Source organism: Felis catus, chromosome B4 (assembly GCF_018350175.1).
Source record: "Felis catus isolate Fca126 chromosome B4, F.catus_Fca126_mat1.0, whole genome shotgun sequence".
In the NCBI taxonomy this organism is placed as follows: domain Eukaryota; kingdom Metazoa; phylum Chordata; class Mammalia; order Carnivora; family Felidae; genus Felis; species Felis catus.
The window spans coordinates 42,679,757-42,699,097 of record NC_058374.1 but is presented as its reverse complement, the minus strand read 5'-3'; the positions used below and the strand labels follow the sequence as shown (position 1 = coordinate 42,699,097).

The following is a 19,341-nucleotide window of genomic DNA, read 5'->3' as shown; positions in this document are numbered from 1 at the left end:
CTGCCCCTCCCCTCTTCTCTCTCTCTCTCTCTCTCTCTCTCACTCTCTGTCTCTTAAAAATACATGAATATAAAAAAATAAGAAATTAAAAAAAAACCTGTTTCTTTGCTACAGTCTTGTGAGTCCCCTCGATACAAACCCCATTCACTTTCAGAGATAAGTATTTGGGGGGCTTATCCCTCATGTAACAGTCTTAAAAGCTGGGGCGGTAGATATTGGGTCCAAACTCTTTGCTCCTTAGAGAGAGACTGAGAGTTGTGATTCCCTCCTGATTGTGTGTTGCTATGCCAGCGGTGGGGTTTATGGTGAGCGTGTGTCTCAGCTTTCCTACCCATTTTGGTTTTTTTCTCACTTGCCTGATGTGCAGGGGTCACTCAGCTTCTTTCTGGATTTCTTTCAGAGGGATTTATTCCACAGGTAGCTATAGATTTGGTGTTTCCATAGAGGAAGTTTCAGGAACCACCCGTGCCACCATTTTGGATGGGAACCCGATAATGATGTTCATGCCCTTTACTTGTGACATCAGTTTATTTTAGTCTGTACTTTTCATACGGTTTATTTTTTTGCAACCCGGTGTCTCCCCCAGAAATACTGTGCCTCTACTATCTTTCTGGCTAGCGTTATATAACTCACTGGCTTCATCTGTTAATGTTATTCCAAAACCATGTGGTCCTTATTTTTTCAATCAGTAAGCCCATGTTGGAGTTTTACCTTGTAGGATATAAGTGAGTCAATGCTGTGAGTTCTTTCGCTTAGTTTTCTCTGACTAATTCATAGTTTTGCAGCACACTATGAACCCTCTATCTACTCAGCTACTTTGTACTGATGAACTCTTGGTTTCCCTTTTTACCTGGCTATTAAATAAAACAACAGGTGCACACTGGGCCGTCCTGTTGTTGGTAAAGAGTTGACTTTTTTTCCAGGATTACTTGTCTTACCATTTCTGGTATCTATTATTTAGTCTTACAAACAAAGCAAGGAGATACCTGTGCTCAGAAATGTATACATTCTTGGGGCGCCTGGGTGGCGCAGTCGGTTGAGCATCCGACTTCAGCCAGGTCACGATCTCGCGGTCCGTGAGTTCGAGCCCCGCGTCGGGCTCTGGGCTGATGGCTCAGAGCCTGGAGCCTGTTTCCGATTCTGTGTCTCCCTCTCTCTCTGCCCCTCCCCCGTTCATACTCTGTCTCTCTCTGTCCCAAAAAATAAATAAAAAACGTTGAAAAAAAATTAAAAAAAAAAGAAATGTATACATTCTTACAGGAAGAAACAAACATATATATCAATGTACACATCATAATAAAACCTTTGTCTACCAAAATCAATTAAAAATCAACAAAGCTGGCACAAAAACAGACACATAGACCAGTGGAATAGAATAGAAACCCCAGAACTAGACCCACAAACGTATGGCCAACTCATCTTTGACAAAGCAGGAAAGAACATCCAATGGAAAAAAGACAGCCTCTTTAACAAATGGTGCTGGGAGAACTGGACAGCAACATGCAGAAGGTTGAAACTAGACCACTTTCTCACACCATTCACAAAAATAAACTCAAAATGGATAAAGGACCTGAATGTGAGACAGGAAACCATCAAAACCTTAGAGGAGAAAGCAGGAAAAGACCTCTCTGACCTCAGCTGTAGCAATCTCTTACTCGACACATCCCCAAAGGCAAGGGAATTAAAAGCAAAAGTGAATTACTGGGACCTTATGAAGATAAAAAGCTTCTGCACAGCAAAGGAAACAACCAACAAAACTAAAAGGCAACCAACGGGATGGGAAAAGATATTCGCAAATGACATATCGGACAAAGGGCTAGTATCCAAAATCTATAAAGAGCTCACCAAACTCCACACCCGAAAAACAAATAACCCAGTGAAGAAATGGGCAGAAAACATGAATAGACACTTCTCTAAAGAAGACATCCGGATGGCCAACAGGCACATGAAAAGATGTTCAGCGTCGCTCCTTATCAGGGAAATACAAATCAAAACCACACTCAGGTATCACCTCACGCCAGTCAGAGTGGCCAAAATGAACAAATCAGGAGACTATAGATGCTGGAGAGGATGTGGAGAAACGGGAACCCTCTTGCACTGTTGGTGGGAATGCAAATTGGTGCAGCCGCTCTGGAAAGCAGTGTGGAGGTTCCTCAGAAAATTAAAAATAGACCTACCCTATGACCCAGCAATAGCACTGCTAGGAATTTATCCAAGGGATACAGGAGTACTGATGCATAGGGCCACTTGTACCCCAATGTTCATAGCAGCACTCTCAACAATAGCCAAATTATGGAAAGAGCCTAAATGTCCATCAACTGATGAATGGATAAAGAAATTGTGGTTTATATACACAATGGAATATTACGTGGCAATGAGAAAAAATGAAATCTGGCCTTTTGTAGCAACGTGGATGGAACTGGAGAGTGTGATGCTAAGTGAAATAAGCCATACAGAGAAAGACAGATACCATATGGTTTCACTCTTATGTGGATCCTGAGAAACTTAACAGGAACCCATGGGGGAGGGGAAGGAAAAAAAAAAAAGAGGTTAGAGTGGGAGAGAGCCAAAGCATAAGAGACTGTTAAAAACTGAGAACAAACTGAGGGTTGATGGGGGGTGGGAGGGAGGAGAGGGTGGGTGATGGGTATTGAGGAGGGCACCTTTTGGGATGAGCACTGGGTGTTGTATGGAAACCAATTTGTCAATAAATTTCATATATAAAAAAAAAGAAAAAAAAGAAAAAAAAATAAAACAGTGAAACATTGTAAAAAAATCAACAAAGCTGTGGAGAAAAACAATTAAAAATAAACAAGGCAATCATATTTATTCATATTTTGTATTACAAATGTAAATGATTTCCTTTTGGGTCATTGTGAATTCATAAACTTTTATACATTCAGGTAGTTCTAATTAACCATCATAATAAAAATATATTTATATAGAAATTGTTTAAACTTGTCCTTAGAGTCCTTGCAAGTAAACTGCTTTATCTTTTTTAAAAAATTATTTTAATTTAATTTTGTTTTAGAGAGTGTGAGAGAGCACAAGTGGGGGAGAGGGCTAACAGGAGAAAGAGAGAGAGAGAGAGAGAGAGAGAGAATCCCAAGCAGGCTCCATGCTGAGCATGGCTCCCAACATGGGGCTTGATCCCATGACCCTGGGATCATGACCTGAGCTGATACCAAGAGTTGGACGCCCAACTGACTGAGCCACCCAGGTGTCCCAAATTCTTTACCTTTTAATAAAGTTTTTCTGTGATAAAGATTTTGTCTTTCCCACAGGAGTTCACACTTTCTCTTTCTTTGCCATAACAACCGTGCTTTGTCTTATGCAGGAAAATCTTGGAGATTAATCGAGCTCTATTACCTCTCTCCCAACTCCAAAGGTTAATACAGCACTTGCTCATTTTCATATTGTCTTTTCATGATCTTAACTATATGGTGGACACAGCTTTTCATTTGGCTCAGGAAACTTTCTAAAACAGACTATCTCTCATGTGTTTGAAATCATGTTTGTTTTCTGGAAGCACAGAATATGCCAGGTGCACTTTATTTTCTCCTGCCCTAGGTGGGATTTATATATCTTCTAAGACTCCTACGTCCTTTAAAACATTTTTCAAATGTTTTTTTTATTTTTGAGAGAGAGAGACAGAGTGTGAATGGGGCAGGGGCAGAGAGAGGGAGACACAGAATCTGAAGCAGGTTCCAGGCTCTGAGTTGTCAGCACAGAGCCCGACAGGGGGCTCTAACTCACAAACAGGGAGATCATGACCTGAGCCGAAATCGGACACTTAACCCACTGAGCTACCCAGGTGCCCCACTAGACTCCTAGATAATTTTGATAAAGAACACACATTGGGATGCCTGGGTGGCTCAGTTGGTTAAGCGTCCAACTCCTGATCTCAGCTCAGGTCATGATCTCATGGTTCATGGGTTTGAGCCCCATGTTGGGCTCTGCACTGACAGCACAGAGCATGCTTGGGATTCTCTCTCTCTCCCTCTCTCTCTGCCCCTACCCTGATCACACACATGTGTGCTCTCCCTCTCTCTCAAAATAAATAAGCAAACTTTAAAAAAAAAGAACACCTATTACTTTAGACAAAGATCTAGTTTCTAGGGTTGCTCGTGAGAATTTGTGGGTAGGTAATGTTGTTGCTCTGGGAATACTTTTGGTTATGACAGTGTTGAAAAATGTGTTGTCGGGGCGCCTGGGTGGCGCAGTCGGTTAAGCGTCCGACTTCAGCCAGGTCACGATCTCGCGGTCCGTGAGTTCGAGCCCCGCGTCAGGCTCTGGGCTGATGGCTCGGAGCCTGGAGCCTGTTTCCGATTCTGTGTCTCCCTCTCTCTCTGCCCCTCCCCCGTTCATGCTCTGTCTCTCTCTGTCCCAAAAATAAATAAAAACGTTGAAACAAAATTAAAAAAAAAAAAGAAAAATGTGTTTATAATTTTACTTCCTTCACTCCCAACTTAACATAGCAAAGTAGTCTTTCATTCAAGATCACTAAATATATATGTGTATGTGTATGTGTATGTATATGTATATGTATATGTATATGTATATGTACATATACTTAAAGTAATATTGTAGCTTAAGGAAGAATGCAGGTGGATGGCCATATTTTGGAAGCTAGAATTTAAGAAAGATCTCTAAGTTGCTAGATACTTCTTTTTGTGATCTCAGGCTGCTGTAACGAAATACCATAGGTTGGTGGCTTAAACGACAGACATTTATTTTGGACAGTTCTAGAGGCTGGAACATTTGAGATCGTGATGCCGCAGCATGGGTGGGAGGGGACCTAAACATTCAGTCCATGACAGTACTGTAAATGAAGCCAGGGACCCTGATAGTGTCTCTGTCACAGAATGTTACATTTCCTTTTCCTTTGCCCTAACAAGCTTATTTTCTGTCATCTAGGAAGATTCGGGGAATTAATCAACAGCTCCACCATTCCTTCCTCAACTTCAAAACAGAAGTTCCTGTGTCTTTACATGCAGCACACATGCACTGTGTACATGAGAAGCTTTAACTCATTGCACACATTGTCTTTTGCCATCCTGTACACAACTAACTGAGCTCAGAGAACGTCTTAGGGGAGAATCTACCTCAAACATGTAACTGCCTTTGAAAAAGAAAAAAGATGAGGGAATGTTTATTAAATTTTTATAAGACATAATAATGATTCTTTTTGGGGCATTACTAAACATTTTGTGTGAATGAATAAAAACAAATTGAGTAATTTCACGTGACACGCTGATAGTGATCTCAACATACTTCTGGAAATTTCTACTGACTGTTTTTGGGTGTTGCTTTCCCAATTTCCTTTTGTCTTTGCTCTGTGTCCCAGAGTGAATCAAAGGAAGCCCGTCTTTGAAAAGACTTCTTTTGACTTATTTTTTATACAGGGAGCTTTCTGATCTTATTTGGAATAAGTAAGATTAATGTTCACTCTCAAGTATTTCTGAGGGTATACTCCCTTACTCACAGGACTACACCCTTGTGGAAAAATACAAGAGGTTTCTGGTTCTCCCAACCACTGGACAGCAAGAGAGTTAATACACAATGAGCCAAGAACCTCAAAATAAACGTGAGTACATTCTCTCCTTTCAATTTGAAAGAGACAAATGTGATTATGACTAAGATTTTTTTTTAAGTATTTATTTTGAGAGAGAGATAGAGAGCAAGTGAGGGAGGGGCAGAGAGGGGGCAGAGAGAGAGACTCCCAAGCAGGCTCTAACAGCACAGAGCCCAATGAGGGACTCAAACTCATAAACCATGAGATCGTGACCTGAGCTGAGATCAGGAATCGGACATTTAACCCACTGAGCCACCCAGGCACCCCATAATTAGGACTAGGATTTAAAAATACAAATTAACAAAATTATAGTTATGAAGATTGAAGATGAGGAGGAGGAGGACATTAAAGGAAATGACAATGACTTTGGTGAAGAGGAAGGTCATAGATAGATTCGATTATGTTGGGAAGGGAAGCTTCTTTATGAAACGCAAACTGGGCCAAAAGAGGAGGTAAAGTATACAAAAGAAAAATAAGATGGGAAGAAAGAGAGCAATTCGGGAAGATTCTTTTAAAGGCAAGAGGAAGAAGGAAGATCTACAAAACACGATGACCAAGGCTCACAGTTTACCTCGGGGCTCTGCCGTTAATCCCCTTTTATGCTGCACTTAAGTGTCACAATGTATTTGCTTTACAAGAATATTGAGTAATATTTTTGAGAAAGAACAAATGCAGAAATACACAATTTAAAAATTAATGTTTTGCTTCACCTCATCAACCCAAGCATGGCAAACTTCAATGGGAGCACAGAGTATACTGGGCTTGAAATTTTTTATGTAACAACACATCTTGAAGACTTTTTCCGTTGATACTTACTGATGTATATGATTATTTTAATCACTGTGCAGAATTCCATCATAGAGACTCACCATAATTTAGAATCTGCACTAATACACAAGCAAGTCTTGGTTTCTGGTTCTGGTACTGCAGTGAATATCCTTTCCTATAAATAAGTTCAGTTATTTTCATACGACAGATCTCTAGGATTGAAATTGTTGCGGCAAATGTAATGCACTTAAAAACTGATAAAGGCTGCTAACTTGGTCTGTCTGAAGGCTTTCTAATTTATATTTCGTCAGTTGCATTTATTTCCTCACCAAGAGAGTTAATTTTCCCCCCAACCCTACCAACACTGCATTTTTTTTGTTTTCCTCTAAAACTCTCATTTGTGAAAAAGTATATCATTATATTTTAGTTTACATTTCTTTGAACATCCTTTTTTTGCTTAATGGCCATTTATAATTTCAGAAAATTAAGTTTTCAGCAAATATCCGGATCCGGTTTTTGCTTAGTTTTTGAATTGACTTTTGAAATTCTCTACACAGCATAGACAATAATATTGTGACAAAATTTTCTTTCATATGGTGCTTGTGTCTTAACATTATTCGTGTTATATAGACGTTTAAACTTTTATGGACATAATTGACATTATCAATTTTTTATTATTTGGGGGTTTTGTGTCTTGCTTATAAAAAGCCCTTCCTATTCAAAAAAATGTTTATATTTTTATACATGTATGTGTGTATCAGGAAGCTCTAAAACTGACTTATTCAGGAGGAAATCTTTCAGCTCTCTGCTAGATCTAAAATATTTTGGATGATCTCATGGTTAGCTTGCTCCTCAGTAGAGTATTTTCCTTAGTTCTTAGTTCTTGTGGCTGAGAAGACAATCTATTTATCTTTCTTTTTGTCCCTGTAGAAGAAGGCCAGCCTTCCCACCTGATCCCTTGGGCCATCGCTATTTTTTTCATCTCACTCCTCAGTGCTTGTTTTATTGCAAATTGTTTGGGTAAGTTATTACCAAAAGTGGAACTCTTTGTGAATTATTTTCTCAACTAAACTTCATAAAGTTGCTCTAAGCCTTTTGTTATCTTGATTTTCCTCCAACATTTCAATTCATAATGTTTTTCAAGGTCTTGAACTTAAAATCCAGAGCTCTGCACTTAACCTTCTATTCTTGATGGTGCTGTCTTGTGTAAGGGAACAAAATATGGAAGTTAGAGTCCCTTTTCTATACATATGCAGGGTGGTGACTATAGTAAATCATACCCCATTTTTACTGAGATTACTAAGGGCTGCATGGTGTCAGTAAAGAGTAACCAGCAAAAACCCCACTTTCTGATGGACCGTAGTCTGGCTTTTTTTTTTTTTTTATTTTTTTGACGTTTATTTATTTACGAGAGAGAGAGGGCATGAACAAGGGAGGGGCAGAGAGTTGGAGACGCAGAATCCAAAGCAGGCTCCAGGCTCCGAGCTGTCAGCACGGAGCCCAACGTGGGGCTCGAACTCATGAACCGTGAGATCATGACCTGAGCTGAAGTCTGGCGCTTAACCGACTGAGCCACCCAGGTGCCTCTTTGAAACGAAGAACAATGAAAGATTTGTTCTTTCTAATAGCAAGACCGTGTGTAAAGTTATTATAATTACACTAATATAGCATAGGTGCAAGTATGGATGAATAGACCAGAGGAAAGATAAAGAGAGCTTAGTTACAGATCCTGCCTATATGAATCTCTATATAAAACAGAAGGGGATATTGCCACTATAGGGAAAGGACAGATTTGTTCAGTTAATGTGCTAGAGGACCATTGATCATCCTTATTCAAAAAATGAAATCAGTCTCCTGTTTTATACCTTGTACAAAACCAACGCAAGGTGGATTATTGGCCAAAATGTGAAAAGCAAATCGATAATCCTTTTTAGAAGATACATGGAGAATATGTTCATATCCTCAAGGCCGGGAAAAATTTCTTTTTTTTTTTTTTTAATTTTTCTTAACGTTTATTTATTTTTGAGACAGAGAGAGACAGAGCATGAACGGGGGGGGGGTGTCAGAGAGAGAGGGAGACACAGAATGGGAAACAGGCTCCAGGCTCTGAGCTGTCAGCACAGAGCCCGACCCAGGGCTCAAACTCACAGACTGTGAGATCATGACCCGAGCTGAAGTCGGACGCTCAACCGACTGAGCCACCCAGGCGCCCCAAGGCCAGGAGTAATTTCTTAAACAAGTCACAAAGTGTTCTAGCCAGTGAAGAAACTGTTGACCAATTAGACTATATTAAAGTAAAAATTACTCTACAACAAAAACACCAAGAAATAAAACAGCCATTGGAGACGGTGTTTTTAATATATTAAAAAAACGGATAAAAAAATTTAGTGGACAGTATATATAAACAATCCTTTCAACCCAATAGGAAAAAATACTGACAATACAGCAGAAAAATAGGCAAAATTTCGAATAGCCGTTATAGAAAAGAAAGCCTGAAATGTCTAATGAACACATAAAAAAGGTCAGGTTTTGGGGGAAATGCTAATTCAACTCACAGTGAGGTACCTTTGCAAATATACCAGGATGGCAACAATGGAAAGGTCTGGCACTATTGACTATTGATGGTGTGGAGGGACTGGACCTCCAATGAATTGCTGCTAGTGGGAGCGTAGAACAGTACAACCACTTTGGAAAAGTCTGCCACTATCATAGTTGGCAATATGCATATCCTATTACCAGCAATTCCGCTCCTAGGCATGTAGCATCCTACAGAAAGACATGCTTATGTGCTCTAGGATGCATGGTCAAAAACTCTCCAAGTGGTACGTACAGTTCACATGGGAAGCGATGCAAATATTTACCAGAAGACGAATATCTAAATACATTTTAGTGCATTAAGACAACAGATCACTTTATAGCAGTCAAAATTAATCGATTATAGTTGTGTGTAGAAATATGGACAAATTTCAGAAGTTAACACTGAGCGAATGGCCGAAGGAAAAGAATGCATATTTTAGGATTTGATTTATATAAAGCTCAAAAGCAGGCAAATCTAATCTGTATGGTTTAGGGATATGTCATTAAGGGGTACGATTGTGAGGCAAAGCACAAGGCGATTACTTTAGAAGTGGCATAGTTACCTTTAAGAGACTGAAAGTGGGTTGCATGTGGTATGTGACTCATAAATCTTAGCAGGACGATCCCTGTGTTTACTAAAAATCTCCGTCCTAACACAGATTGTGAGAAAAAACAGAGGCTTGCAGGACTACTGCCATAAAGCACAGAATGGATAATGTGCTAATAAAAAAATAATTTTGGGGGCATCTGGGTGGCTCAGTCAGTTAAGCGTCAGACTTCGGCTCAGGTCACGATCTCACGGTCAGGTGAGTTCGAGCCCCCGCGTCGGGCTCTGTGCCCACAGCTCAGAACCTGGAGCCTGCTTCGGATTCTGTGTCTCCCTCTCTCTCTGACCCTCCCCCGTTCATGCTCTGTCTCTCTCTGTCTCAAAAATAGATAAACATTAAAAAAAAATTAAAAAAAAATTTTTTTTTGCAACTCCTTTCAACCAGTTCACCCAGAGCTGGAACAGAGGACTGCGTAGTAAGAAAAGGGATTAACTCTTACGGGAAGAGAAAGGTCAGAGTGACCAGCCCCATTTCCCTACTTCAGGGGTTTTACAGGAAAAGAAAACTAACTTGTTTTCCTCCTTGACAGTGACTCATTACAGCTTTCTACACTGCAGGAGACGCATGGGAATGTTCAAGTTACCAGAGTATTACAAGAAGATAACATGCACCAAAGAGGAATCAAAACTGAAAGGTACAGATAGCAAAGGGCATAGGAGAATTTCTGTCTTACTGCCATTTCTATTCAGGTTCATAATCTGATTTAAATTTTTTTAAATGTTTATTTTATAAATAAAGGGGAGGGGTGCCTGGGTGGCTCAGTCGGTTGAGCAGCCGACTTCGGCTCAGGTCACGATCTCGCGGTCCGTGGGTTCGAGCCCCGTGTCGGGCTCTGTGCTGACAGCTCGGAGCCTGGAGCCTGCTTCAGATTCTGTGTCTCCCTCTCTCTCTGCCCCTCCCCCATTCTTGCTCTGTCTCTCTCTGTCTCAAAAATAAATAAACATTAAAAAAAATTTATAAATAAAGGGGAGAAGGGGGGAGGAGCAGACAGAGACAGAGACACAGAATCTGAAGCAGGCTCCAGGCTCTGAGCTGTCAGCACAGAGCCCGATGTGGGGCTTGAACTCACAAGTGGTGAGATTATGACCTGAGCTGAAGTCAGACGCTCATCCGACTGAGCCACCCCGGCACCCCTCATAATCGGATTTAAAGGAATCAGTAGTAAACCAGGAGAGATTAAAAACATGAGCATCTGGTGCAAGAATGAACATCAATAAATAGAAACAGATTTCTCACGACTGTAGCCAGTTGAATAACTGAAGAATATAACAATACATTTAGGGTCCATTTTTGGCATCCAAAACATAACATTAACTTAATTCCATTTTCTTTTGATTCAGACATATCTTAAGGACTGTTTCCTTCTAGAATATACAGCTTTGCTGAAGGGACTTTATCTCTTTTATCATTCTAGAATTTGTAAAATCTCATCTGGGAAAATGGGGAAATGCTTGACAGTTCTAGTAGGTTCTCTGCTCCCTTTGCATATAATTTCCTACAGAAGGCTTTATTCTAGAAGATACATGTAGGGACATGGAAAAATGATGATGTCTTCTAAGAGAATATCTTCTAATTTTCTCACAGTCACGATGTGATTCAGACAGTTCTGTTTAGAGAATATTTAGAATGTAGTTTTCAGGATTTTTTTTTTTAAAAGGGGAATAGGATGATTTTGGTAATCATGGTATTATTTCCCAAAATGTGAACTGCATAGTTAGCAGAAAAGTAATGCAATCTGTTACAGATGATAGGCTCCTTGTAAGTAATTTTCATGTCAATTTCCTCACGAGGAAGCACCTGGAATTGCTGTCCTACTGGTTGGAGATCCTTCCAGGACAGTTGCTATTTACCTCTGAATGACAACAAGACATGGGCAAAGAGCGAGAGGAACTGCACGGACATGGGGGCTCATCTGGTCACCATCACCTCAGAAGCTGAGCAGGTATGTTGGGAGGCTCACATCAGTCTCTCTACTGGTTTGAATCTCTTGGAGTAGACAGGAATTTCTTTGCTCTGTCTCTGTGCCTTTGCTTTATCTGTTTCCTCTTTCTTTCTTATTTTTCTTCATCTGGCCAACTTCTGTTCTCTCCAGATTTGATTCATGTATTATTTCCTCCAGAAAGTGACCCTGACCATCTTCCCTACTCCATCCTCCCTGTTCCCCTTTGGAGATACTTCCGTGGTACTTTGTGTATTGCGTGATCATGGCTCTTGCTTCGCTAGTGTTAACTGGGAGGTTACCTGTTCACTGCCCCATCTCTTCCAATGACTCTGACTTTGTAGAGGGCTGGGGCCATGCTTTCCTCACCTCTGCATCTCCAAAGTCTTGTGCAGCGCTAGGCACACTGGATAGGACCTGATACATGTTTGGTGAGTAAGTGAATACGTGAATGGTTAATCATGACTGAGTAAGTTAATACGTGAATGGTTAATCATGACTGAGATAGCTTCTCAGGATAAAGCATAGGAAAAATAATTCAGCTGTCTGGTTGTAATTCTAAATAAAAAACAATTCTTAAGTTTTATTCAGTTTTTTTTTTTAAAAACCAATTTATTTCGTCATATAATATACTTCCAGAGATGTACCGTAACTCCTAATCTACTCTTTTCTTTGTGAAGGGGGTTTCCTGGAGAATTCTGTTCCAATGGCTTTGCAATCTACAGGTTCATTGACTCTTTGAATAAAATGGAACTTAATTTAATATGCAAGCCATTGAAGAGACAATTTTAAAAACAAAAGTTAAAAAAAAATCTGATCCTACTAAGCATTGTGCTAAGTGATTTGCCAGTATGATCTCACTTACTCTTCACAGTAATTCTTTGAAGTCATCCACTTTTGGAGATGAGAAATCTTGAGTTTGGAGGGGTATAAGCACTTATGACATTACACGATATATGGCAGAGGCAGGATTGAAAGGAGATCTGTCCGATGACAGTGCTTCTGTGCTTAGCTAGTAGTAATCCATCTGACCTTTCCCCACGTTTCCTAACATAACAGCTACTAAATGACAAATGCAAATATACTTACAAAAGTTTACCTTTTTATGCAGAACTTTATTGTTCAATTTTTGGATAGACGGTTTTCATATTTCCTGGGACTTACAGATGAGGACCATGAAGGCCAGTGGTCCTGGGTGGACAAGACACCATTTGACCCACATATTGTGTAAGTATATTGACTGGGGTGAAAACTTTCTAGGCAAAGACAAGAAGATAGCAAGGAGAATTCATTTGCCCCGAGGCATACCGATATAGAAATGCCTGCTCAGAGAGGACCGTTATGTATTGAGCAACTTCTCTACTAATAAATGACTACATTTCTATTAGAGAGTGCAGCTCTAAATTTTTCACCGGAGGCGTTTTCTCTACATGTCTCCTGATCTACACACACACCCCCCCACACAAATACAAATATAAAAATATACATATATATTTTTTTCATTTTAGATTCTGGCATGAGGGTGAACCCAACAACTATAAACAGAATGAAAATTGTGTTATCCTTGTTAACGTCCAAGACAAATGGGCCTGGAATGACTTTCCTTGTAACTTTGAGAGAAGAAGAATTTGCAAGTTACCTGGAACACCATTCAACTAGAAACCTCCAAAGGAGTCCTTATGATGGCAACAGAAAAGGGGACCCAATTAGACCAGGGCAGAATGTGCCTGCACCATTGGAGCAGAGAAAACACGCTGAGAAAATAGAACATTTTTCAGTTACGATGGCCTTACTTTTGTTTTATTCGTTCAAGACAATGTGCTTTTGTGTGGTTTGGTGGCCACACAATGGATTCTGTGAGAATCCATTTTCATGAACTTTGCTTTCTTGATAGTGTATCAAAGTGTTTCCTTTGCGATTGGTGTGCATTGATTATATGTCAAACAGAATGGCTCAAATGAGGTGATCTCTTGGTCATTGTTCTCCTCTGCTCAAATTCTTAGCTCTTAAAATTCAAAGGCAGGGTATTCCAACTGACAGAGGCATGCCACTTTTTTTTAAATATGACAAACCCTTTGAAGTTTTCAAACAACATTCTTATTGTTCAATGTCTCGTTCCCAGACTTTTTAATAGTATCAGTCATTAGATTGACATTCCATGAGCAAAATATTTTCTGAACAGGAGTGTAGGAGTTCTGAATCGTAGTATTGCCAAGATGGAAAACAAAGAAAGTCTTATCTACCTTTAAAAACATTTTCCTCTTACTCTACCTTAAATGTCTTCCCAAAGCAGGGAGTCCCAAGCTGACTTAGTTTCTTTTCAAGCGGATAAATCCCTCATAGGCCACCTTAACCAAACTGCCTTCAACTGTGTAGCTGAAGAAACTGAACCCACGGGAAGGCAAAGAGCTCACCTGGAACATTGCTAGTTCATGAAGAGAAACAGGACTGTGGCCCAGAACTACTTTTCACGGGCGGCAAACTGTGTTGCCTTCGGTATTACAGGAAAGTTACTGGGGTGACTTGGCCTCTTGACTAATGGATGAAAGTTCTAGCATTGTATTTGTGTTTCTTCTACATTTTTAATTTGAGTCAGGAAAAAAAAATCATATTTTCAGCCCATTTATGTTAGCATGTCTTTTAACGTTTATTTATTTTTGGGACAGAGAGAGACAGAGCACGAATGGGGGAGGGGCAGAGAGAGAGGGAGACACAGAATCGGAAACAGGCTCCAGGCTCTGAGCCATCAGCCCAGAGCCCGACGCGGGGCTCAAACTCACGGACCGCGAGATCGTGACCTGGCTGAAGTCGGACGCTTAACCGACTGCGCCACCCAGGCGCCCCTAGCATGTCTTTTTAGAGCTATAAAGCTAGAGTTCAAACTAGAAGGGAAGTCCTTGTCTTAACAACATGACATGACACTTCTGTGATATCACTAGTGTGAACTGTGGAGCAGTGCTATCCAAAATATGGTGGTCTTCCTTAAAATTCTCAATTTGCTGATGTTTCCTGAATCGAAGCTAAACAATTCCAAGCAGTGGCTTTTTTTTTGAAGTTGATTTTATTTTGAGAGAGAGAGAGAGAGAGAGAGAAAGAGTGAGCATGAGCAGGGGAGGGACAGAGAGGGAGGGAGAGAGAGAGAGAGAGAGAGAATCCCAATGGGGGTCTGTTCTCTCGGCACAGAGCCCTATATGGGGCTCCATCTCACAAACGCGAGATCATGACCTGAGCCAAAGTCAAGAGTCAGATGCTCAACCACTCAACTGATTTGGCCATCCAGGCCAAGCAACGGCTTTTTAACCTGACTGCCTTAAAGCTATTTTTGAAAACAGCATTTATTTTGTAAATTACTTAGTGATTTTCTGCGTTAGGAAGATTAGTGTTTGATTGTGTGTGTGTGTGTGTGTGTGTGTATCTGCATTTAAAGCTGATACTTTTAACTGAAGGAGTGCTAATGATTTTAATTGTTCGCCATTCACTAGTTACATAGCACAAAATCTACAAAACTTGTGGAAATAATTTTATGTATATGCTAAAAGGCTTTGTGTAGTTAACATCACCCATTTTCTCTACCGTATATAGGTAGAGATTCAGTTGCCAATAAAATGTGATCTCTATGTGATTTTATACATCTGTGTCGGCATCTATATCCTTAATCTCTTTTCTCGCAGTCTGATCATTTTTCATTACCTCCGTGGTGACCACCAACAGACCATCTTTCTTACCCGGATTATTGCAATGGCCTTCTGACTGGTCTCCCTATTTCCACCCTCGGGCCCTTTCAATCTATTCCTAACTCTCATGACACTTGTATTCCTCATAATTTCTTTAAGACACCTGATAGTAATTTCATAAAAATAAATGCAAATTTTTTAGGGCATTGTGGTAGTCTTAGAAATTTGAAACACTTAAAAAATTTAAATATTGGTTTTTTGTTTGCTGTATACGTGTGTGTGTGTGTGTTTGCCACACACACACACACACACACACATCTCAAACAGTAAAAATGTAAATAAAAGTATCAGTTAAATCTTCCACCCCGAACTTCAGTCCCTTAAATGCCTCTTCAGAGTAGATATGATTATGTTTCTTATATGTATTTCCATATATGTTTATATGTGTTATATAAATATATATACATACATAACCTACTGTTTTTATACTAATAGCAACATTATCTACATTGCCTTAAACATCTTACAATTTTTTCCCCACAAATCTAAGGGGTTTTTGTTTGTTCGTCTGTTTTCATCATGACAAGTGTATTCTTTGATCCCCGTCACCTATTTCCTCCTTTTCCCCACCCACCACCCATCTGGTAACCATCAGTTTGTTCTCTATAGTTAAAGAGTCTGTTTCTTGGTTTGTCTCCCTTTTTTTCCTTTGTTCCTTTGTTTTGTTTCTTAAATTCCACCTATGAGTGAGATCATGTGGTATTCGTCTTTCTCTGTCTTATTTCGCTTGGCATTATACTCTGTAGCTCTATCCATGTTGCAAATGGCAAGATTTCATTGTTTTTTTTTTTTTTATGATGGAATAATATTCTGTTGTGTATACACGGCTTCTTTAAGCTTCCGTAATTTGGCTATTGTAGATAATGCTGCTATATACATTGGGTGCATTTATTCCTTTGAATTAGTATTTTTCCACCCTTGGAGTAAATACCTCATAGTGCAATTACTGGATCGTAGGTAGTTCTATTTTTAACTTTTTGAGGAACCTCCATATTTCTTCCACAGCGGCTGTACCAGTTTCCATTTCCCCTAATGAATACAGGAGGGTTCCTTTTTCTCCACATCCTCCCCAACACTTGTTTCTTGTGTTTTTTTATTTTAGCCATTCTCACAGGTATGAGGTGGTATCCCATTGTGGTTTTGATTTGCATTTCCCTGATGCTCAGTGATGTTGAGCATCTTTTCATGTGTCTGTTAGCCATCTGGATGCCTTTGGAGAAATGTTTGTTCACGTCTTCTGCCCATTTTTATTTTATTTTCAATGTTTATTTATTTTGAGAGAGAGAGAGCAACATGAATAGAGTAGGGGCAGAGATAGAGGGAGACACAGAATCTGAAGCAGGCTTCAGGCTCCGAGCTGTCAGCACAGAGCCTGATGCAGGGCTCAATCCCACAAACCATGAGATCATGACCTGAGCCGAAGTCAGACGCTTATCCGACTGAGCCACCCAAGCGCCCATTCTTCCCATTTTTAAATTGATTATTTGGTTTTGGGGGGAAAATATCTTGCATTTTTTTACTTAAAAATATAGTTTGGAAAATGATTTATACCTTGCCCCATATAAGTAAATAGTGTTTCATTATATTGGTATATCATAATCTGAGATAACTTTTGAGTGACAAAATATTTCCTTTATATAATAAAAATCAACAAAACTACATATTGTCACATATATCTAAGAGGAAAGAACACTTTAAGGAAAACTAATATAGATAAACCTTGGTCTGCGAGCATAATTCATTCCAGAAACATGCTTGTAATCCAAAGCACTTGTATATCAAAGTGAATTTCCCCATAAGAAATCATGGAAACTCAGATGATTCATCCCACAACCCCAAAATATTCATATAAAAATGATTACAATACTGTAACATGATACAAAGTAACAAAGAAAATATAAAGAAAAATAAAGAAATTAACCTGCCCTTACCTTTGAAAACCTTCGTGGCTGGTGTGAGGGAGACAAGAGAAGGAGGGTTATTGTGTAGGGTGACTTTCACTATCACTAATGGAATCACTGCTATCTATTGGCTCCGTGAAATCTTCTGCATCGGGGCCATTGTATACACTCGCACGGATGTTGACTTCGGTACAGTATTGATAAACTCTTGTCACATGCTGTATTTAATGTAACTGGCAATAAGGCAGCAGAGGAAAGGGTCCATATCTGCAGGCAGCCTGACCTAGAATGAAGCAAAGCATTCCTGAGCTTACTTTTGTATAGAAAAGGAGAGGACTGTCCATAGGTGCTTTGCAGTGACAAAAAATACACTAGTGCCTATTGTGGGCATCTTCCAACATTCTGAAAAATCACTGATTTTTCTGCCAAACACCACAGTCTGAGACTGAGCATCTGAACATGGGAGATGATCACCCACAATCCCACAGAGAGAGAGAGAGAGAGAGAGAGAGAGAGAGAGAAGAACCATTGGCTCAGTTGTGATCATATGACATTTGGTGTCACATACTACTTGTGTTGCAAGACATTGCTCTTTTATCAAGTTAATATTTATTAGAAATGTTTGCTCGTCTTGCGGAACACTTGCAGAACAAGTTACTCGCAATCCAAGGTTTTACTACGTATTATATTCACTCACCCAGTTGAATTTTCCCATCTAATGATTACACATTAATTTCAGTGTATGAATTTTGAGGGTCTCTGTGTGGTGCCGTGTGCAAGAAGTGTGGTTATTCAAGGTACCAAGATATTTAAATATTCTTGAATAACCATATCAGCATTGATTAAAATATTATGCACGTAGTGGATAGGCTTGAGATAGGAAGTTGTCAAGCTGAATGTTCTCTTAGAACAATTTAGCTATTGGACCCTGGCCCTAGCTGAGCAATAGCCACAAATCCAAGTGAGATTCAGTTATTCAGTGGAGCCATTTGCAACAGCGTGGATGGAACCAGAGTGTATTATGCTAAGGGAAATAAGTCAGTCAAAGACAAATATATGATTTCATTCATATGTGACATTTAAGAAACAAAACAGATGACCATAGGGGAAGGGAAGCGAAAATAACAGAAAAACAGAGGAGTCAAACCGTAAGAGACTCTTAAATACAGAGAACAAACTGAGGGTTGCTGGCGGGGTATTGGGGGTGGATGGGCTAAGTGGGTGATGGGCATTAAGGAGGACACTTGTTGGGATGAGCACTGGGTATGATATGCAAGTGATGAATCATTAAATTCTATTCTTGAAATCATTATTACACTGTATGGTAACTAACTTGGATTTAAATAAAAAAAAAAGAAATCTTCTATATCTATATTGAGTTTTATTCCTAGTAGAGCTATTTTTCTCAGGATGTTAATGAAATTATAAATCCTTTGGCATTCTGAAATGTTTTGCTATCCTATAGGAAAATATAAAGGCATTTCTGCTTCATTGCAAATTTATGATCTATTTTATAAAAGTCGTTAGTATATTTCTTGGAGAGTTCATATATATCCACTTAATAATATAGCATTGGATAGCTTCTACAGAGGTGAGTCCAATGAGGTAGGTTTTAAAGTCAACAGTTTGTCTATATCTTACAAATAAATTGGTTCATTGAGTTGATCTCTGTGACAACTACTTGGCTCTAAGCTTTGTCAGCGTTGGGCCAGCTCTTGGGTTAATGATAACTAGCTAATGTCATGGATTAGTTAATGGGATTCTTAGTCACCCTTATCTGACTTATGGATATATGGCTTTGTTATTTGGAATTACAATTAAGCCTCTGATATAATTAACCTTTGACATACAAAATAAACACAAAATGTAAAAGAAAAGAAAAGAAAAGAAAAGAAAAGAAAAGAAAAGAAAAATAAAATCCTCTTCTTTGCTGGGCTCTGTACTCGCTGTATGTCTCTATATGTTCATATAAATATTCACAAACAAAGCAGGAGTATTCTTTACTTTTCCCAGCATTTGTTAGAGAATTGCTTGGTAAATTGGGAGAAGCCCTGAGACTAATATAGAGAAAAATGCATGTCAATCAGGATCATAAATTATATCGTTCAAAACTACTTATTTTATTTAAAATCTTTTTTAAAAAATTTTTCTTTCATGTTTATTTATTTTTGAGAGACAGAGACAGAGTGCAAGCAGGGGAGGGGCAGAGAGAGAGGGAGACACAGAATCCGAAGCAGGC

At 39.3% G+C, this 19,341-nt stretch overlaps 1 protein-coding gene across 2 annotated transcripts in view; it reads left to right on the top strand.

Annotated features, from left to right (window-relative positions):
* The window catches only part of CLEC4D (C-type lectin domain family 4 member D), a 33,605-nt gene extending 18,509 nt beyond the window's left edge, over nt 1–15,096 (top strand). Inside the window, exons 3-8 of one of the 2 annotated variants that reach the window (XM_045061326.1) lie at nt 5,488–5,587; nt 7,274–7,363; nt 10,058–10,162; nt 11,319–11,470; nt 12,579–12,694; nt 12,976–15,096. In XM_045061326.1, coding sequence (XP_044917261.1) covers nt 5,563–5,587; nt 7,274–7,363; nt 10,058–10,162; nt 11,319–11,470; nt 12,579–12,694; nt 12,976–13,126 — 639 coding nt within the window. In that variant the 5' untranslated portion in view covers nt 5,488–5,562 and the 3' untranslated portion in view covers nt 13,127–15,096. Of the gene's footprint in view, nt 1–5,316; nt 5,588–7,273; nt 7,364–10,057; nt 10,163–11,318; nt 11,471–12,578; nt 12,695–12,975 lie in introns of those variants that run through there. The other variant, XM_023256748.2, reaches the window with a different exon arrangement.
* Nucleotides 15,097–19,341: the final 4,245 nt, after the last annotated feature.